The sequence below is a fragment of the Tursiops truncatus genome, chromosome 19 (assembly GCF_011762595.2).
Source record: "Tursiops truncatus isolate mTurTru1 chromosome 19, mTurTru1.mat.Y, whole genome shotgun sequence".
NCBI classification, from domain to species: Eukaryota; Metazoa; Chordata; class Mammalia; order Artiodactyla; family Delphinidae; genus Tursiops; species Tursiops truncatus.
The window spans coordinates 33,582,766-33,604,943 of NC_047052.1; the positions used below are offsets into that span (position 1 = coordinate 33,582,766).

At 41.4% G+C, this 22,178-nt stretch overlaps 1 protein-coding gene across 4 annotated transcripts in view; it reads right to left on the bottom strand.

The window, feature by feature from the left end:
* HEATR3 (HEAT repeat containing 3) overlaps nucleotides 1-14,790 on the bottom strand; it is a 36,429-nt gene extending 21,639 nt beyond the window's left edge. For 2 of the 4 annotated variants that reach the window (XM_019932481.3, XM_004324718.4), the window contains exons 1-7: nucleotides 14,507-14,790; nucleotides 14,195-14,367; nucleotides 12,223-12,310; nucleotides 10,209-10,321; nucleotides 7,858-7,967; nucleotides 5,463-5,603; nucleotides 3,671-3,948 (exon numbers count right to left, since the gene is read on the bottom strand). In XM_019932481.3, the coding sequence (XP_019788040.1) occupies nucleotides 3,671-3,948; nucleotides 5,463-5,603; nucleotides 7,858-7,967; nucleotides 10,209-10,321; nucleotides 12,223-12,310; nucleotides 14,195-14,367; nucleotides 14,507-14,641 (1,038 nt within the window). In that variant the 5' untranslated portion in view covers nucleotides 14,642-14,790. Of the gene's footprint in view, nucleotides 1-3,670; nucleotides 3,949-5,462; nucleotides 5,604-7,857; nucleotides 7,968-10,208; nucleotides 10,322-12,222; nucleotides 12,311-13,725; nucleotides 13,969-14,194; nucleotides 14,368-14,506 lie in introns of those variants that run through there. The other 2 variants (XM_019932482.3, XM_019932483.3) reach the window with 2 other exon arrangements.
* Between the last annotated feature and the right edge of the window lie 7,388 nt (nucleotides 14,791-22,178).

Genomic DNA, 22,178 nt, shown 5'->3' on the forward strand with positions numbered 1-22,178 from the left:
ATCAAAGGTTAAAAACACACCTATAGATACTGTGACATATTCCTGTTCTCCTTTTCCAGAATGTTGTACTCATTTTTAATCCTCCAGCAACTTCTTGTGCAACGATTTAACTGTAATTTTGAACCACATTCTTAAAAAAAAAAAAAGAAGACAGCTTATTTAATAGATGTAGCACAGGAATCCCTATGTTTATATTCATTTTATTGCTGGCAAGAATGTATCTAGGGACTTCCCTGGTTGTCCAGTGGTTAAGAATCCACCTTCCAATGCAGGGGATGCGGGTTCGATCCCTGGTCAGGGAACTAAGATCCCACATGCAGCGGGGCAACTAAGCCCGCGCGCTGCAACTACTGAGTCCGCGGGCCACAACCACAGAGCTCACGTGCTCTGGAGCCCATGCGCCGCAATGAAAGAGCCCATGTGCCACAACTAAGATCCGACACAGCCAAAAATAAAATTAATTAATTAAAAAGAAAAGAACGTATCTAAAAGTTATTCCTACTCACTTCGCGCGTGTATGATATTCAACTAAACATTTCTTAGAGGCGACTCAAAGCTACACAAGACATGCCTTTGCTGGGCTCTCATCCACTTAAAACCTACAAAGATCTGCCTTAGAAGAATTCTGAAACTAAGTTCCACTTCTTTACCTGACTTTCCTGCTCAGAACATTTCCCTGCTTCTTATTGTTACCAAATTGACCTAAAGAACCAATCCAGAGGAAATGTTATGACAGCTGAGATTTGCTTCAAAATATTCAGTAGTTGGGAGAGTGGGTAGGGAAATAGATGAAAGAAAACAGACTGTGATTTGACAACTGCTAACTGCGGAAGCTGGGTAGGGATTGTCCTACTTCTGCATGTTACAGCCACAACTTGGGTCAGTTCTCTCTTTACAGATTTGTGCTTATACCTTCTTAAGTTAAATGATGCAATTAAGGGTTTTGATTCTAAAGGATCCCTGCACAAGCCACTGGGCAGCCTGAAAGACCAGAACTGCCTGGCTGTAAATTTGTATTCCTGGCACATGGCAGCACGATGCTTAGCACACTACTGGCACTTAAACACTGGCTGCCTGATCAGCATGTTAATCATCCGGTCTACTCAGCTATGGTGATAGGCTTTAAAAAGCAAGCTTTTGTTAAGAGAAAACACTGCATTTTCTAAGCACCAAAATTCTATTTCTAAGTAATACTTGGGAAAGTGAATCTCTAAATAACAGTTAAATATCGATACTTTGAAACAGTGACACTTCATCTTGGTGGATGTGGATCTCAATCCCCACTCACTCATTCCCTGTGGGGCCCCTGAAAGCAAGGCTGGAGATGAGGAAACCCTGCAGGAGTGCTGTTCTCCCAGCCAGAGATGTCCGATCTTTCAGAGTCCCCTGACAGCCCAACTGGAATTTCCACTTCTGCTCTGATGGGAATTCGGGGTGGGGAAACATAGTATATGTGCATCTGGCAGGACAAAGTGACCTGGTCAGCACGATGCAACACCTGCAGAAGAGCCTCCAAACCCTGACCTGTTATAGCTGATGTTCCACATGTGGATCCCAGATCTGTAACTCACCTCCATGTGGTACCTGAGGGGCTGCTGCTGGGGTTCTAGAAACACCCTTTGGAATGACAAGGCTCAGAGCTATGCCTTTGTCTATCTTGCTTTACTGATTTTAAATTCTACCCACTCTGACTCAGATGCACAAGTGAGACAAGGAGTAAACTGGGTGTTCAAATACACGCCTCTTGCACCAAAAGGGGGTGATATGATTTTTAAGCCGCTCTACGATTTGCAAGCAACTCAAGGGCAGGATGGCCTTTTCATTTTCGGATTCACCCCAGCACTTAACACAATGCTTTGCACCTAACAGCTGTTCATGGGGAGTGTGGCACATATATACAATGGAATATTAATCAGCCATAGAAAGAAACGAAATTGAGTTATCTGTAGTGAGAAAGTAGTTCTTAACTATAGCATTTGACTGCTTTAAGACACCACCAATTCAGCTTTACAAGACTTCAGGAATGTAGGGCAGTGGTATACTGATGAGTTTATGCCCACTAAGAATTCTTTAAAAATAAATCTGTCAAAACTCTAAGACACTGACTTAAGATACTTCTCAGTTTCAGTTCATTGCACATCAATCAGGACAGGCCACGAGTGAGATGGTAGAAAGTGTGACAGGACATTACTAGGGTTCTTCCAGTTCAGGCTTCATTGTCTTTCTTCCCAATGACTTCAGCAGCCTCCTGTCCGGTCTTCCTGCCTCCAGTCCCCTCAAACAACACTAATCCGCTTTCATCATGCTGTTTCTTACGCCATCCTTTAAGACAGTTCAGGTGTTCTGTCCACAAAGCCTTTTCTGAGAGCGTCTTCCTTTCTGCTTCCATCAGGGCTGAGTCAGGTGTGCCTACTCTATAGATACGACCCCCTCAGAAGTCTGTGCACAGCCCTATCACTGTTCTTAGCACAGGCATTATAATAAATTATCATTACATGTCTATCCTCTCAAGACGGAAAAGGTCCCTGAAGACAGGAAATATGCCTTAATCATCTTTCTATCAGCAGCACCTGGCACAGGGCCTGGCACACAGAGTAAGCACAGAAAATGTGCACCTAGATGAATAAAGCCCAACTCACTGTCCTCCCTGTCTTCCTGACGACCTGCTCTCCTCCTTGGGAAAAATGTTTTCCCAAAGTATGGCTCCATCGCTGCTGACGGGCTCAGCTGAAGTGTTCCCTGCACCCAAGACTGCTCCTCCTCACCCCACCGTCACACCCACTAGCACAAATGAGCCCCAATCAAACACTATAAACCAGGGACTTCCCTGGTGGCACAGTGGGTGAGAATCCGCCTGCCAATGCAGGGGACACAGGTTCGAGCCCTGGTCCGGGAAGATCCCACATGCCGTGGAGGAACGAAGCCTGTGCGCCACATCTACTGAGCCTGTGCTCTAGAGCCCGTGAGCCACAACTACTGAGCCCGCATGCCACAACTACTGAAGACCGCGTGCCTACAGCCTGCGCTCCACAAGGGAAGCCACTGCAGTGAGAAGCCCGCACACCACAACGAAGAGTAGCCCCTGCTCGCCTCAACTAGAGAAAGCCTGCGTGCAGCAACGATGACCCAACGCAGCCAAAAATAAATAAATAAATTTATAAAACAAACAAACAAACAAAGACTATAAACCAGTCTGCAAAAACTACAAACCATCATTAATTTTCATAATCACCCAACCTCCTCTGCTCGCCAGTAGGGGGTAAATGAAAGTTTGGCTTGCTACTTTGGTAAGGCTAAACACTAAAATAAAAGAGACAAGAATGCAAGGGACAATTCAAGCAAAGTAAAAATTCCTTTAGTTTGAAGACAGTCTGGAAGAGAATGTGTAACTGAAGTGGGAGATGACCACATGTCTCTGAAGTGCTGCAAAAGTACTGGTCTACCCCATCTTTCAAACCTTCTCTATATAAAAGATTTGTCTTAGGACATTTTTTTTTCTCCTTTGGGAGATTTCTGAGTTATGAGTTAATGGGAAAACATGACTTTTTTTTTTTAACTGAAATTCACGTTATAATTAACTTTGCTGTAACATTTTCCTACAAAGCTTAGGATACCTATTGAAAGAAAATAGCTGTATTAATCCATGTCTGAAAGCATCAATCCGACTTACTGGAAGTAAATCTGAAATGAAAGCTTTCCTTCTGACTTTCCTTCTCTGAGGAATTCCTTCCATTTCATCATCCTCAATCAAATCATCACCATTAACATTCTGTAATGTGTCCTCAGTCTCTGCAGCAGTTTTTATCCTTTGAGTTTCGGCCTCCTTCATTTGAAGAACCGTTTCACCAGCATCCATTTCCAGAACTTCAGATAAGATCTTTAGTATGGCATTTATGATTTCTGCCTGACTCTTGGATGGAATAATGTCCTTTAGATTCCAAATTGTGCCTGTGGAAAAAAAATGAGCATAAGGACAAAGAAATCAACTGTGAAATCTTTTATTAAATACAGTTTCCATGAGAGTGGCTCTTTAAGCTCAGGTGTAATTTCAAAAAATCCCAATCCCACTGCCTTTGTTCAGTTTTTATTAAATGTCGGAAAGCTTTGCACTGAGGCAGCTCCCTTTATTACAGCAGTCCTTCACAATCGTCTCCTTTTCTTGGCACACAATGCCTTGCTCTGATACACCAGAGAGCAACAGATCAAGAGAACACCGATCAAGTTTCTTTTACCACGACAAATTGAGTTGCCTGGCTTTCTTTCATCTTAACCTGAGCTGCTCTCCTAAGCAGCTTCTTATATTCCAAGAGTGGAATGGAATGCACTAAAATTCCAAGGTCTCACAGACAACCAGAGAGCAGGTTCTTGGTTTTCTGCTTATGAAACTAGAATAGCTACCACTAAGTAGTTAGACTAATTAAAAAAAAAAAAATGTGACGGTTAAAATAAAAATCATTCCTGGGTATATATATTCAAAAAGAATTGAAAGCAAGGACTCACATGGACATCTGTAGAACCATATTCATAGCAGCATTATTCAATAACAAAAAGGTGGAAGCAAGCCAAGTGTCCGTCCACAGATGAATGGATAAACAAAATGTCATATATACATACAGTGGAATATTATTCAGCCTTAAAAAGGAAGGAAATTCTGACACATGCTATAACATGGATGAACCCTGAGGACATTACACTAAGCGAAATAAACCAGTCACAAAAAGAAAAATACTGTATGATTCCACCTATTTGAGGCACTAGAGTAGTCAAATCCATAGAGACAGAAAGGAGAATAGTAGTTGCTGGGGGCTGAGGGGAGAGGGAAATGGAGTTGTTTAATGTGTACAGAGTTTCCGTTTTGCAAGATGAAAAGTGTTCTGGAGATTGGTTATATAACAATGCGAATGTACACTGCTTAACTGTACACTTAAAAATGGTTAAGATGTTAAATTTTATGTTATGTGTATTTTATCAGTTTAGGGGAAAAAAACCACCTCTCAAGATAAATTACCCCTGGAAGACCAAAGGCAAGAGGAAACTATATAATAAGTTTCCTACTACTTGACATGTCATCAGATTATTTCTTCTTTCTGTATTTAGAAATTCTAGGGAGATGCATTGCGGGTGAAGATCTTATAGGAAAGTGAATGGTCATGTCTTAGATGCCTACACTACACAGTCAACTTCTGAACTCACTGGTTCATAAATAAGAGGGGGTCCTGACAACAGCATTTCTTTATCAGACAACAGTAGTTTGTTAAACTAAAAACACATTTAATCTTAGAAGGCTTTGAAGCTATGCAGAACCGCTTGAATTAAGGGTCTCCACTAAAATATTAAAATTTTCAGAACAGACTAAGCACAGAAAGCCCTGATGCGGTGAAATGGGGGAATAACTTTGTCCCCCATCTCTACCTACTACAAGTTACTAAAAAAGCACACTATCACATATGGCTAAACTTTACCTGCCACCAATGTCTTTAATAGAATATATTCCATGGAATTGACAGGAGAAAGCATTGCTGATTCCAGCACATGCAATGCCGGGGCACTGAAAGATTTCAGTAGCTCTGGGTTATCTTCAGTCACCGTCTGCAAACAATATGCTATAAAGACAAACATCAAATATTTAGAAAAAAATGAATTCTGCTAGGATAATTTAAACCAAAATAACTCATCGAAAAACATTTGCATCTTTACAAGTTCTTTGGACACAGGTAGCTTTTGTAGGAGATATACGCTTTCCCTCAAACACGGAACATGCAAATGAGGCTTCCCAAACTATCAGAGGTATAAAAGACCTTTTTCCCTTTTTTCTTAATTTCTAATCCTTTATAAAACTGTACTTTTATGAAATATAATTTAAAAGCCTCTTAACCGCCGTGACAATGTGGAATTACTATGAACATTTATAAAGGTTTAGCCTCTATTTCTGTACTCATCACAGACCAGTAGCAAACAGCCTGCGGACCAAACACCAGTGCACTGACAACACTCTCAGGGTAGTTCTGTTGTCAAAGACAAGCCCTAGGTTTGGGAACATTCTGGTTTCGTTGAAATTCAGCACGACCTTAAAAGTTAGAGTTATTTCTGGTGAAACATATTTAAGGAAAAAAGTGTTTTATATAAAAATATGATCAAATTAAGAGATGGGTAAAATATTAATAGACATATGATTTATTTAGCACTTAACTGTTCTCTGGCATTAGAACAAGACAATGGATTACAACTTGTAAATTAGAAATAATTAACTGAAAGTATAAAAACAGTTGGGACTGCATGAAAGGTCTGACTGAAGCACAAATGAGGAAGCAAGCCCAAATCTGTTTTCTTTGAGATACTGTAGACCATACAAATCCATTTCTTTCCAGGTCTAAAACTTCCAAAGCAGATCGTTCCCATCCAAATTAGTAGTCAAAATACACGCTATTGCTGTGCTCTATTTTGGTTTCCAAAATACATTTATATATAAATCCATATATATGCATATATGTACATATACATATACCCCAATGTAGTATTTTTTTCATTAAGAGACTAATTAAACTCACTTTAGCAAAAAAACAAGATAAGTTGTGATTGCTATGACAACACAAGCTCAAAGAAAGCTGTATTAATACATAGGATGGAATCTCAGAATTTCACTTTACTATATGTAAGCCGTGCTTGATTTTCAAAACAGAAGTAGTTTGACATTTGTTTAAAAAATCATGAACCTAGGTAAGTGCCAAGGAAAACACTGCTATACAATGCAAAATAACTTTATTCTGATCCATTTTTTTAAAGTTCTTTAAAAAAGTTCTTTAGGAAAAAAACTAAATAAATAACCAAATCTACAAACCTTAAGGCCCCAAAACAGAAGTGAAGTTTCTCTTTTAAAAGCTATGAACTTTCCTGAAATTCTCTTATTGTAATAAAGACTGTCCTCTGAGACTAAAAGTCACCTACCAATTTCCTAGTTCGACTGTTTTTAAAATTCTCATTTACTCACAAATCTCCCCTTTGCCAAAGATTCCATTTTGAGAAACTGATTTAAAAATTTGTCTCAGTAGTATTTATTCCACTATTATTTTTTCCTTTTCTGTTCTATGTCCACTAGAGCCAAGAGAAACACTGGTAAGGGGAATACACTTCAGTAAGTGGAATAAACTTGCCCTTGCCAGGAGAAATACACAGTTAAATAAAAGGACAGCCAGATGCCTATATTACGATGGGTAGAAAAAAATGCTTTTCACCCATTATTTCTCCACTTGCCCCCAGAGTTCTGCTGAGCCACCCACCCTCTGGTTTCTGTCTCCTCCACCTGCTGAGTAAGGGCCCCCGGTGGCTCTCTAACCCCATGTACAGAAGGCGAGGGAGCCAAGGCAGCTGAAGCTGCCAGACTTTGCTTTCCCTGCCTGGAAGGCAAGCAGGCCTATGTGAAATTCCAATCACTTATTTTCCTCTCTCAAAAAAAGCACAGGTTATCAGAAGTATTCTTCTGGAAGTATGAGATAGTGGTACAAGCCATTTAAATAGGTCTACATTCCAATTAACTATGGCTCAAAGGCCTGGTAGTTGTGGGTTACTGTTTCTCGGCAAATGGGAGATGAAAGCTTCCAGAATTAATAAAGCCTTCTAAGAATGGTAGTATACTAGAAACCACATATGCTCACATAATTACTTTCCTCCCTCTCAGGGTCAAGAGTGGGAAAACTACATGAGTAAGTAAAGCATTAATCACAGACTTTAAAAGATTCAGAATAGAACTCAGCTATGCATTTACATACAATGAGAAAAAAAAATCACTCCTATAAAATAAACATGCTATGTCTGAATAAAAAATTTTGAATAAGGCCACACATACTTTTCTTCACTTACCTACTGAAATAGCCAGGTCAACATTGGTGGAAAACCTACTTAAATACTTTAATACAATCTCCAAACACCCTTCTTTGTTGAATATAGATACTGCTCTACTACTGCATTCACTAAATTGAAGGGGGGAAAAAAAAGTTTTACTATTCACATTTTAACATTATCAACCACAGAAATTCATGAAAAAATAATTAGGCTTTGTAAAAGAACCAAAGAGTTGTAGTCAAACACCCACCATTTTTATAGATGAAGAAACCAATGCCCATTCATAGTCACTGTGCAGGAACACAACTGGCTATCTGTACATTTATTTCCATCACAGTAGGATCTTTTAGCCAATCTCTTTACCCGCACGCCAATTTCCTTACAGGAGGTTAAAGATGGAAGAGAGCTTAGAAATCATTTACTTCAATTCCTCATTTTGTGGGTAAGGAAACTCAGACCCCAAGAGGTGAAGTGATCTGTCCAAAGATCACACACTTTGTTACTGGTGAGTCTTTGGGTCCAGCTTAACTTGTCTTTCCACTGTATCACAGTAATAATAAATTAAAGTAAGGATAGAAGGCCTCTATACTTATCACACAAAAAGTACAAATTTAAAAGAAAGTAAAATTAAAATTTTATTCATTCCATCTAGACTATTATAATTTTAACAGAATTTGTAGATTGCAACAGAGAAATTGTTATAATAAGCGTTTTTGAAATTACACTATTTTTTAATAAAAGAATCAGAATTAATGTTATCAATGTTATTAACATATATGCTAAATATAGGGTAAACAGAGCTAATTATAATAATTTTTTTCCTGGTTCCAGAGAAGAATATTCCTCCAGACATACCATATATACACATGACAGACTAACAGCTAACAGAGCTGACTAAATGATTAAATTCAATCCTGCTCTCTAAAGATAAACTATTTTCTGTTTATGTATCCATCTATCTATCCATCCATCCATCCATCCATCCGTCCATCCATCCATCCATCTAGTTACTGCAACACTGCTATGAACTTCCCCTCAAGAAGCCCATAGTAAAGTCAGGTATAGTCAGGAAAATAAAGCATAAACGTGTTAAGATAATGGGCACTCAGGAAAGAGAGATCACTGTGGAGACCACTTTTCCAGGCACTTTTCAAAGAAAACTTTTTTTAAATTTCTGAGTTCAACAATTTATATATTAAAGTTATCTGAAAAACAGCACCCACTAGCTTGCTTGAATATGGCATTTCCTCAAACCTGATCTCTCCAATTTTCCTGGTGGAATGCATCCACTAGTTTAAAATGAAATCATGGGGGGGACGGATAAATTGGAGAATTGGGATTGACATATACACACTACTATATATAAAATAGATAACTAATAAGGACCTAGTGTAGAGCACAAGGAACTCTACTCAATAACTCTATAATAGCCTATATGGGAAAAGAATCTAAAAAAGAGTGGATATACGTATATGTATAACAGATTCACTTTGCTGTACACCTGAAACTAACACAACACTGTAAATCAACTATACCCCAATAAAAATTAAATAAAAATAAAAACTAAAAAAAAAAAGAGAGAAATCATAGGCAAGTTCGGATTGCTGTGTAGGCAGCTTTCCAGGATCCAACTTAACCTTGTATTCTATGAAGTACCTGTGCTTTAGGTCAGAAATAATCATCGCTGCTGACTAAAAATAAGGAAATGACAGATTCTTGCTAGAATCTGGCTAGAAATGTGACACAATAAAATGGCATAGAAAAAAATGCAGGTTGTGTTTCCAGCCATCTCCATTCTTAAAAGCAAGTCCACCCACCCCCACCCCTACTCCCACCCTCCCCCGCCCCCGGCCATTGTTACAATGATGGAATGGAGCATGGCCTTCTTCCTACTGGGACCAAAGGAGCTCTTCTCAGGCATCTACTTCCCTGTCAAATGGCACCTGCCACGGCAGAGGAGTAAAGCACCCACTAAGGTCTGTGGTCCCTGTCTCATTCCAGATGCCAGGCCAAAGCATCTACTGCACTGGAGGCTGGCTGGCTTGAAGACAACTGCTCCTTAAGGTACATGGGTAGTGGGGGAGGAAGGAGGTGCAGTGGGTACTAATGACCCTGATTCCTCTTATTTTGTCAGCAGCAATGACTGGAGAGAAGAGCTGTAAAGCAAAAAAGGACGTAGTGATGCTACGAGGAAAACAGCTTGGGAAGGACAGTTGATCTTAGGTCACTTGATGAGACCTCCGACCAAGCACTAACATCACAGATTTACACGCCTACCAAAGAGAACAGAGATTCCTCTGCAGTTTAACAGAGGGAGCAGCAGCCTGAAGAGCACTGAAGCAGGAGGCTGCGTCTGGAAAGCATCTTACCATATATTCCACAGCACGTTTACGGCCTCATTGGCTATGTTTTCAATAGAATTTCTGTTCTGATCTTTTTTTTCCTGTGGAGACATCTCATTTGAATCCAGTCCAGTACTACACTGAAATCAAACACCATGATTAGTACCTTTGTTCAAAAGAATAATTAAACAGAAAGACAGTGAAGAATCACAAAAAGTAAACATCAAAAATGATAGTGGTCGCCTATATGGGAAAAGAATCTAAAGAAAAAATAAGAGTGGAGATATGTATATGTACAACTGATTCACTTTGCTATACGCCTGAAATAAACACAACACTGTAAATCAACTATACTCCAATAAAATTTTTTAAAAAATGATAGTGGCTAACAAGCCCATCAAATTCTCAAACAGTACAGTTCCTGTAACCCTGCGCCCTTCTGGCAAGAAATACAGACAAGAAAGGTTCACAAGTCACTGTACAAACTGGATAAAAAGCATTTCACATTTTAAGTGAAAATGTAAAATCAATACAAAATATTTTATCTAATGTAGTAAAGATAGTATATAAGGCAAAGAAAAGTAACACATAATAAGAGCTAACATCTATACACTACCTTCTTGTGCAAGGCACTATTCTAAGCACTTCATGTCTGTTAAGTCATTTAGTCCTCACCACAAACCTATGAAGTAGATGAACTCTTATCCCTAATCTCCTGCTACAAATAGGAAACAGGTACAGAGAGCTTGCTGAAGGCGTAGCTTAGTATCTAGCGAAGTGGGATTCAGATCCAGGCATCCTGGCTCCGAACTGGGTGCTCTGAACCACTCTGCAGTTCTGCCCCTCCTAAAATCCACGGCACCCTCTAAAGCAGGCTTCTTAATCTCGGCACTACTGACATTTGGATGGGATGATTCTTTGCTGCGGTGCACGTGGCTGTCATGCGCAATGCAGGATGTTCAGCAGCATCCTTGGCCTCTACCCACTAGATGCCAGTAGCAACCCCTACTCCAAAGCCATGACAATCAAAAATGGCTCCAGACATTGCTAAACGTCCCCTGCAGGGCACATCATCCCTAGTACAATCACCGTTCTAAAGGGAACAAGACTGACACCTCTCATCGAAACTGGATATCCTTTATATGGCCCCAAGTGAAAATTACCCATCAATACAGAAGAGTGGACCGGAGGCACGGCGGAGGAAGAGCTCCTTAATCCCTGAACTACATCATGCAATAAAGGTGGCATGATGTTAAATCTGAGAACATAATCTAGTCTTCTCGGCAAATTCCTAATGTCTGCGCTTCAGCTTCCTCATCTGTAAAACAGGAATAACGATACCTGCCAAATAGGACTGCTCCGAAGATTAAGTGAAATAATATACAAGACAGCACCGAGCACATAAATAAGCAACCAATAAATACAAATTATTTTCATCGTATGAAGTTTAAAGTCTAAAGGAGTCAGTCTATAGTTTTAGGAAGGTCTTTTCTAACAAGCAGATAAATAAAGGTAGTGGGGACAAACTAGAGACTAGTATCCGTGATGAGATCAGTGTTTCCAGGAAAGAAATACAATTCCTATGGAATGTTTTGAGGGAAGACAAAATAACTAACACCAAAGTACTTAAAAAGCAAAACAGGGACTTCCTTGGTAGCACAGTGATTAAGAATCCACTTGCCAATGCGGGGGACACGGGTTCGATCCCTGGTCCGGGAAGATCCCACATGCCATGAAGCAACTAAGTCCGTGCGCCACAGCTACTGAGCCTGCACTCTAGAGCCCACGAGCCACAACTACTGAGCCCTCGCACCTAGAGCCCGTGCTCCGCAACAAGAGAAGCCACAGCAATGAGAAGCCCAGGCACTGCTACGAAAAGTAGCCCCGGCTCACCGCAACTAGAGAAAGCCCGCGCACAGCAACAAAGACCCAACGCAGTCAAAAATAAATAAATAAACTTAATGAAAAAAAAAAAAAGGCAAAACAAAACCCCAAACTGTCTGAGTGTGTATACTAACAGCGACCTGGGAAAGTGGCATACCTCTTTCAGCAGTGCGACCAGCGGAGTCATGATATCCTTGGTCACCATGTCACCACAAACTTCGAAACCGCCACAAGCACTGAGATTTCTACACAAGAAGTTTAAAACAGGTTTTACTTTCAGACCACATGTCACAAAACATATTAAGCGCTCAAGTTTATTTCTATTTCTACCCATACTTAAGGTTTCCCGGAAGAAATCGCTTATGATTCCTGTAAGATGTTGCACAGCCAATCCACAGATCTCCACCTATGCTGACCCTTGCTCTACATGAAGTAAACAGATGTCTCTGTCTTGGAACAGCTTAGTTTTCAGGGCTGAGACGATACACAGGGAGAGGGAAGACTTCTCTTATTTAATGTGAATCAGTCATGGTCTGATCTTTTTTTTTTTTGGCCACACAGCCTGGCTTGTGAGATTTTAGTTCCCCGACCAGGGATTGAACCCGCACCCTCCGCAGACAGAGCAGGGAGTCCTAACCACTGGACTGCCAGGGAAGTCCCCTGCCTGATTTTATACGAAGGGAACTTTTCTTGGAATCAGGACTTCCAGGGTAGGAAGGGTGAGGCTATTGAGAAAGACATTCCCTTGAAGCAATCCTGACTAAATTTAGTTTTGATTGGAAAGACAGTGCTTGCCCTCTGAGTGCAGAGCACTGTGCTAGGCACTCAGGATATGAAGCCGCACCATCTTCCAGGAGCTCTCAGTGTGTGTATGCTTTGGGGGGAGGGGAGGGTTTTCCACACACTGTTTCCTCCATCAAGTGGTTAATCCCCACTCATCCCCCAGATCTCACCTCAAACATCACGCCCTTAGGGTTTTCTTCCCTGAACCCCCAGGTATACCTTCTCACAGCATCTTCTGTAAATATCACTGGCTGTAATTACACACTTGTGTGATTAACTGCATAATGCCTGCCTCCCTCAATACTGTAAGATCCATTAAGGACAGAAATTATGTGTCTTGTTCACTGCCACATGCCCACGACCTAGCCCACTGCCTGGTGCACAGCAGGCACTCAATATATACTTGCTAAACCAATGAATGAAACAGAATAAATAAAGACAGAGCTATGAAAACTACGAATGTTAACTTTACTCTTGCCCCCCCTACAGTCCATTCTCTGCACAGCTACCAGAGTGGCCTTTTGAAAAGGTAAATTAGACCAGTCACTCCTGCTTAGAATAGGTCCTTTAGCTCTACACCACCGGATCCTTAACCATCTCTCCAGCCTCAACTCTTAAAAGGCCCGCCCTCCACTCTATTCGGCCACATAACCTTCCCATTCTTTAACCATGCCAAGCCCTCTGCTGTTGCTGTTCCCTCTGTCAGGAATGCTCTTTCCCTTGTTTGTCCACGCCTGGCTCTAGCCTCCAGAGCCAGGAGGCTAGAGTTCACAAATGTCATCTAAAGATCACCCAATTTAAAGTAACTTCCCACCCCCAACTCATCATCCTCTTGGTTTCTCCATAGCACCACTTACGATCTAATGTTATGTTTCACCTGTTTACTGGTTTCCTGTCTGTCTCCGCGTCAACACGGGTTCTGCGAAGGCAGGGATCTTGGCTGTCTTGCTCAATGTCCTGCCTGCTCAAAATCTACCGCACCTAGAACACCTGGCATTTATACTGGAAGAGTTCACTGAACCTCAGGACTCCATGGTGGCTCCCTGGAGAGGGTACAACGTGCGCTAGGCCTTGAGGAGAGGACGTTTGACAGGTGGCTACTGCAGGTGAAGCAGCAATGCGTGTAGTCCGGGGCTCATGGGGTCCTCCGGAGTCTGAAGCCTGTGTTCAAATGCCCCCCTCTGCAAACAGGAGAGCCTCTGCAGTTCCTGGCCCTCCCGAGCTGCCGCAGACAAGTGCACTGAGGATGAAGCCGATTAGCTACGGTGCGTGGCACACAGGAGGCGCCAGCTGGACGCCGTGGGCCCGGTTCCGAGGCACAACCCCGGACCCCATTCCCTGCTCACCTCAATGCGCCAGCCGCCGTCTCCCTCACCGCCAGGCTGGGGTCGAGCAGCAGCGGCCCGAGGCGTCGCACGGCGTCCCGCCGAGCCAGGCCCGGCAGCGCCGGCCGCTGCTGCACCAGCCGGGCCAGCCCCGCGCAGGCGCACTCGCGGACCTCGGCGCTCGGGTGCTGGAGCTGCGGGAAAGAACAAGTGTCAGAGAGCAGAGCGCACGCGCGGGGACGCGGCGGCAGGGGCGTGTGGCGTTGCTGGGGGGCTCCGGGGGAGGCCTGCCCCCCGCCCCTCCCCGCGCGGCCCGGCGAGCCCTCGCCTCACTTTTTCTAGCAGCTCCGCCGCTGGCCCGTCGTCCTCCTCTGGCTCAGTCCCGTTCGCCGCCGCCGCCTCGGCCTGACAGTCGCCCGTAGGGGAGAACTGAGGTCGCTTGAAGCGTTTCGTCCGGCTCTTGCCCATTGTGAATTGCGCTGGCGGGAAGACCGAGAGAGGAGGGCAACAGCAAGACGGTGGAGTCTGCTCAGCTGGCAGCAAGGTCTTGCAGTCTAGGGGTCTATGCACTACTGTTCAGCTGCGCCCGATGACGGCCCGAGCCCACATGGGGAAGCAATGCGCGTGCGCGTGGCGTGTCGGCGGCGGAGCGGGGTGGTGGCCAGCGCGGGGAGAGCGCAGGCGTAGAGGGGAGGTTGGGCGGGCCCAGACCTTGCGGAGGGGCGTGTCTTATGGGTTTTCTCAGGAAGGGGAAGGCTGGATTTGAAGGGTAGAACCGACTCCGCCTCCCACCAGCTAGTGACATTTATCAAGTTACTGAACTTGCCAAACCTTTATTTCCATAATAATCAAATGCGATTAAGGATGCCTAACTTGCCAGGTTATTGTGAGGCTTAAAAAAATATTATGTAAAGCGCCTAACTCCAAGCCTGATGTATGTATGTAGTAGGTGCTCAAAAAATATTAACCACGATTTTATTTTGTGCCTAGCACAGCTCCTGTCACAGACAAAGTCCCTGTTTGATGGACTCCCTAAGAAGTTACTAAACCTTCCTGCCTCGGTTTCCTCATCAATGAAATGGGGATACCAGTAATATATACGTAATGGAGTTGTTATAAGGATAAATGTGTTAATGTGTTTAATATGCTAAGAACAGAGACTGGCACATAATAAGCACCATATAAATGTATGGTTGAAACTTTCGTTTAACAAATAACAAAAGGATTCTTTCACAAATATTTATTGAGTACCAGGTACAGTGCTGGGCATTGGGATAAAACAATAACCAAGACAGATATGGACCCTGTCATTTGTCTTTGTCCTTATGGAGTTTACAGTTTAGTGAGAGATGTGTTAAATATATAATTATGTAAGTATTTAATTACAGTTGTGGTAAGTACTCAGAAAGAAGAAAAAGTACAGGAGAATCTCCTGTAGTCTTTATAATTACATGCATTTATGGAGCACCCAATAGATATATAGCTTTCAGGTCACCAATGTATGGGAGAAAAGTTCCATCCCATGGCAACACTACCCTCAAAAAGTTGACTGTCTGGTAAAGGAAATGACTAATTACTATAGCATATTTTGGAAAATAATCACAGAGGTGTAGCTGAAGTTGTACAGAAGCTGAGGCCCATCAAAGACCAACTTTAGGCACAAGGAAAACTTGGAGCCCCCAGATATATGTTGGTGGGTTTTACTTCCTAGATCTCTCTTTTCTGGCTACTGATGATCTAACCTCCCTAGTCCAAGCTACTATCTTCTCTTGTCTTGACCACATGGCCTTCTGGTCTCTTTTTCTACCCTCACCATCCGTTGAGAAGCTGGAGTGATTTCTTTAAGAATGAATATCCCTCCAACTTTCTCATATGCACTCCTTTGCTTGAACCCTTTCAGTGGCTTCCATTTCTCTTAGGATGGGGATCAAAATCTTAGCCAGCTGCAGTGTCTCATCCTGGCCTGCAGCTTCATCTCACGTCACCTCCTGCATTCTGCCCTTAAGCCGCCCTCCAAAGGGCCTCTTCTGCCTTAGGACTTTGGACAAGCCCCAGACCCCACCGCTGTCACGGTGAATGCAAGAGTCACTTCTTCATAGGTGCCTCCTCTGATTTTGAAGTCTGAGATGGGTCTCCCTGGAGATGGCACGTATCCTGTTCCTTTGCTTCAAAGCACAGTTCAAAATTACAGTTATAACTTAAATTTGTGTATAGTTCTACACAATTCTTATACCCATACTCTGCCCAACTGCACACTAAACCTTGTAAGGATAAGACTGCCTGTTTTCACACATCACTGTCTTCCCAACACTGGCCAAGACCTGGCACAAAATAAGCATGCCATTTCTTAAATGAATAGAGACCACATAATCAAGAAAGAGTAGGGCATGCAATCTAGACAGAATAGGGGGAGACAAAACAGATTCTTGCTATTTCTCTCACTATGGGGATGAGCAAGAAAAAATAGTTCAAAACCTTAGTCGGGGGAGAACTATGGGATCTATTTTATTACTATTTCCTGTGAGATATTATATTTCTACTAAAAATGAATGATAAACTAATGAGCTTAAGAGCCCTTCCAGGACCCACCTAAGATCATCAGTCTTAGGGGAAGCCCAGTGACCTTTAACCATCTAATAATCCAGGTTAACCAGGCATTTTAAAAAATCCAGCCAAGCAATGATTGACATGATCAACGTCAATGATCCAGCCAACCACCCCCTTTTCCTACAAATTATCACTGTCAAGAGGGAATTTTTGAATTAGATTGCTTAGAAGGCCTCTTTCCTTTTGAGACCTGTGGGGCCTGGCCTGTTGTCCTCCTGTCCCAGCAGATACTCTATCCTCAGCCCTCCATGTACCATTTTGTACAGTGCAAATCTACACCAGGGGTTCTAAACAGGGGGGATGACTTTGCCCCTCAGAGGACAAATGTCTCCTGGGCAGCAATATTGCCCTAGGTTGAGAATCAGAGAAATGTACTTTTGTTGAGTGACTATTTGCTTATTGGTCTAGATTCTATGAAGTTAGATATAATTTATAGATTGATAAATTACAAATGATTTTGTCCTATTGAGATGCAAATTATTTCTGTCTAGTAGAAAATATAACCTCAAAGAATACAATTTCATTGCCTTGTAGGACATAACCAATTTCATACCTAACCTAGCAATCTTCTTTTTTTTTTGAGGTATCGTTGATGTACATTATGTAAGTTTCAGGTGTACAACATAGTGATTCACAATTTTTAAAGGTTATATTCCATTAGTTATAAAATATTACAATTTATATAAAATATAAAATATATTCCCTGTGTTGTATAACATATCCTTGTAGCTTATTTATTGTATACATAGTAGTTTGTACTGTTTGGTGTTATTTTTTTGGCTGCGCCGCGTGGTTTGCGGCTTGCGGGATCTTAGTTCCCCAACCAGGGATCTAACCCATGCCCCTTGCAGTGGAAGCAAAGGAGTCTTCACTGCTGGACCGCCAGGGAAGTCCCTAGTAGTTTGTACTTCTTAATCCCCTCCCCCCCTTCCCTCTACCCACTGGTAACTACTAGTTTGTTCTCTGTATCTGTGAGTCTATTTCTTCTTTGTTATATTCACTATTTTATTTTTTAGATTCCACATATAAGTGATACCATACAGTATTTGTCTTTCTCTGTCCGACTTATTTCATTTAGCATAATACCCTCCAAGTCCATCCACGTTGCAAATGGCAAAATTTCATTCTTTTTTATAACTGAGTAGTATTCCACCGTATATATATATACCACATCTTCTTTATCCATACATCTGTTGATGGACACTTAGGTTGCTTCTGTATCTTGGCAATTGTAAATAATGCTGCTATGAACATTGGGGTGCATGTATCTTTTCCAACTAGCGCGCTTGCGCGCACGCACTCTCTCTCTATATTTATGTACACAAAGGAGTGGAATTGCTGGGTCATATGGTAGTTCTATTCTTAGTTTTTTGAGAAACCTCCATACTGTTTTTCACAGTGGCTGCACCAATTTACATTCCCACCAACAGTGTGCAAGGGTTCCCTTTTCTCCACATCCTCGCCAACATGTGTTATTTGTGTTCTTTTTGATGACAGCCCATTCTGACAGGTGTGAGGGGATATCTCACTGTGGTCTTAATTTGCATTTCTCTGCTGATTAATGACGTTGAGCATATTTTCAGGTGCCTGTTGGCCATCTGTATGTCTCCTTTGGAAAAATGTCTATTCAATTCTTCTGCTCATTTCTTAATTGGGTTGTTTGTTTTTTTGATGTTGAATTGTTTATATATTTTGGATAGTAACCCCTTATCAGTCATATCATTTGCAAATATTTTCTCCCATTCAGTGGGTTGTCTTTTCATTTTGTCGATGGTTTAGTTTACTGTGCAAAAGCTTTTAGGTTCAATTAGGTCCCATTTGTTTATGTTTGCTTTTATTTCCTTCAGTTTAGGAGACAGATCCAAAAAAATATTGCTGCAATTTATGTCAAAGAGTTCTGCCTATGAACACAACGTTGTAAAGCAACTATACTCCAATAAAAATTCATTTAAAAATAAATAAAAGATAAAAAAAAAGAAAGAGTGCTGCCAATCTTTTCTTCTTTCTAGGGATTTTATGGTTTCCTAGCAGTCTTGTTTAAGTATATTATTCCTCACTAAATAAATTTCTGTTCCTCCTTTATACCAATTTTACCATCTTCCTGTTTCCTTCATTAAGGAACTGACAGATGCTCACTATACGTTTATTTGATGAATGAAAATTTAAACTTGTTGAAAATCATCCTTTGACAGTGTTTATTCATAAGGCAAGAAAGGTGTTCACCAGGTACTATGAATCAAAAAGGCAGGTTACAAAGCAGCATATATAGTATAATCCCATTTTTGGAAAAACACACACAGAGGGAATACCTATGAAAGTATATATACCGAAGTGTCACCTGTGTTTAACTATAGGGGGAGTTAAAGGAGATCATTTAAATATCTTATTTTTCAACTAGTTTATTTTGGGGGTTTTCTAGAATAAGCAGGTAGTATTGGCATAATTTTTTATTTATGTATTTATTTATTTTAGGCTGCGTTGGGTCTTCGTTGCTGTGCGCGGGCTTTCTCTAGTTGCGGCGAGCCTGGGCTACTCTTCGTTGCGGTGAGTATTTAGGGCAATACAGATTGCCCTAAATCCCATCTAACTCACTTAACCTTTGGAAAGCAACAAACCTTAAATGGTTTTGATCCAAACAGAGTGATGGGAGAACATTTTAAGAGCGTCCTATTTACCCAAAAGTCAACAGAGTCAGTTCTATCTCCTCGCCTAAACCAGTATTGTCAGTCTTTCTTATTTTAGCCTTTTTAGTGGGGGTATAGCTCCTGGAACCTTCAAACATTGCTGGTGGGAATGTAAAATGGGGCAACCTCTTCAGAAAACAGTTGAGTGGTTTCTTATAAAGTCACGTATACTCAGCCCATAATCCAGCAATCCCACTCCAGGTATTCCCAAGAAAAATGAATATATCCACACTTGAACTGTACATGAATATTCACAGAAGGTCTATTAATAACAGCCCCAAACTGGAAACAATCCAAATACCCATCAACAGGTAAATGGAGAAACAGAAAAAAGCAATGGAAAGGGATGAATTACAGATACATATATTAACATAGACAAAAAGTCTCAAAAATATGTTTAGCAAAAGAAACCAGACTAAAGAGTACTGTATGATTATACTATGATTTCATTTATGTGAAGCTCTAGAAACCACAAATCTAAAGAGCCGAACAGGAGTTGCCCAGAGCCAGGGGTAGGGGATGGAACTGACTGGGAAATGGGGGGATGGAACCCTTTGGGGTGACTGAAATGTTCTGTGTCTTGCTTGTAGTGTTTGTTACAGGGGTGCTGCATTTATCAAAATCCATCAAACTGTACAGTTAAAAACTGTTTTTTATAATAATTAGAGAGTTGTTTTATGTAAATTAACCTCAATAAAGTTGATTTTTTTAAAAGCCTTTAGAACCTATCCCTGTTTTGATCAGTTCCCCCATATTCATCGGTAATAATAATGGGTTCCATTCCCTATTTGGAGAGTGAGGGTCCCACTGACAGTATTTCTTGAGCCATCACTATGTGCCAGACACTGCTCTAAGAGTTTTGCACGTATTAAGCTATATAAACCGTCAACAATCCCATGTGACGTTAGCATCCCTATGTTAGAGATGAGAGAACTGAAGCACAGAGAAGTTAAGCTACTTGCCTAAGAGCACGTGATTTGCAAACGACAAATATGGGACTGACCCTACTCAGTCAGACTTGAGTTATAATAAATGCAATACACTGTCTCCTAATGAATTTGTTGGTATTTACTGAAGAGCTAGCAAACTGAGGAAACCAAAGTTTTAATGGGTAACACCAGATAAAGGGAGGAACGCAGAAAATGACTAAGTATAAGAGCAGAGCAAGGGCTCCCAAATTGGGTAAAATGCTCTCTATACCTGTTTCTCCACTCATAAAATGAACTACTCCAGCTAGCAAACTCATATTCATTTTGCTACCTCACTGAAAAGAAGTATTTATACATATACACAATTTGAAAATCATAAAAGAACGGCAGTCCCTTGCTTTACTTCTTCCTAACCCCAAGCCCATTCTAGGAAGTAGACATTCTCAACTATTCTACCTGTTTCTCCTATTATTATCTCCATACTCCCAAATGATAAGCTATTACTTTTTCTTACTTGTCAGTATTATATACTATTTCTTACCTTCTTGCCCTGGTAGGTAAGGACTTAGCTCTCCTGTACCTCTCCCCCATTTCTCCTTCATCCAACAAAACTGTACCACAATTCTTGATTAAATCAGCGATCACTATCCAAATTACTAGGACAATGCAAATACTGCTCACTGCTAAACTTCTAAGAAGTCCACTAAAGCCAGTCTCTTTCTTATACAACCTTCATTTATCTTGGAGTTAATAATTGCCTTTTTTTCATTATCCTGGCTTTCCATCAATCTGCCATTATTTTTTTCCAAATGTCTAACATCTCTGTCAACAGTATTTGCCGTATGTTCAAATATATCCATTCCAGTTTCTTCCTGTGATCTCCTTCCTTTCCTCCTGCCCTTATCTGGACTGGGAATTCTCTAAGGATGCCGCACAGCAGTCAAACTGGACTTTCATTGTGACTTGAGTATTGGGTTCCCCATTTCCTTTGAAGTTGTTAATACATGAAGAGAGAGCAATGGTGTTCACTGTGATAATGTTGTTTACTGTGGAAGCTCTTAACTGGAGTCATTTTATTTATTGAAAAAGTATTCTATGTGCATGAGTTCACAAATGTAATCAGATATAATTTCAGAAACCCAGGCCCAGACCCTAGTTTGGTTTTTTCCCCAAACTGTTGCTATTTAAATTTACTTTATCTGATTCTTGATTCAGACAAACCAACTCTAAAAGAGACACTTATGAGGAAACTGGGGAAGTATGAGCTGAATATTTGATGGTATGAAATTATTGTTTTAGGGGCTTCCCTGGTGGCACAATGGTTAAGAATCCACCTGCCAATGCAGGGGACACGGGTTCAAGTCCTGGTCCAGAAAGATCCCACACGCCACAGAGCAACTAAGCCCATGCGCCACAACTACTGAGCCTGTGCTCTAGAGCCCTCGAGCCACAACTACTGAGCCCACATGCTACAACTACTGAAGCTCGCGTGCCTAGAGCCCGTGCTCTGCAACGAGAAGCCACCGCAATGAGTAGCCTGCACAGTGCAACGAACAGTAGCTCCCACTCGCCGCAACTAGAGAAAACCCGCGCGCGGCAGCGAAGACCCAAAGCAGCCAAAACCAAATTTTTTTAAAAAACAGCAACTTCTAGCAAGCATATACAGTATTTCTCTTTTGATTTACTTAATGAACTTATAATAGACTTAGCTATTTTAGTTTCCCTACTGTTATTTACCTTACAAATCTTAGCATTTAGCCTTCTATCTTAAGAACCTCCCCATAA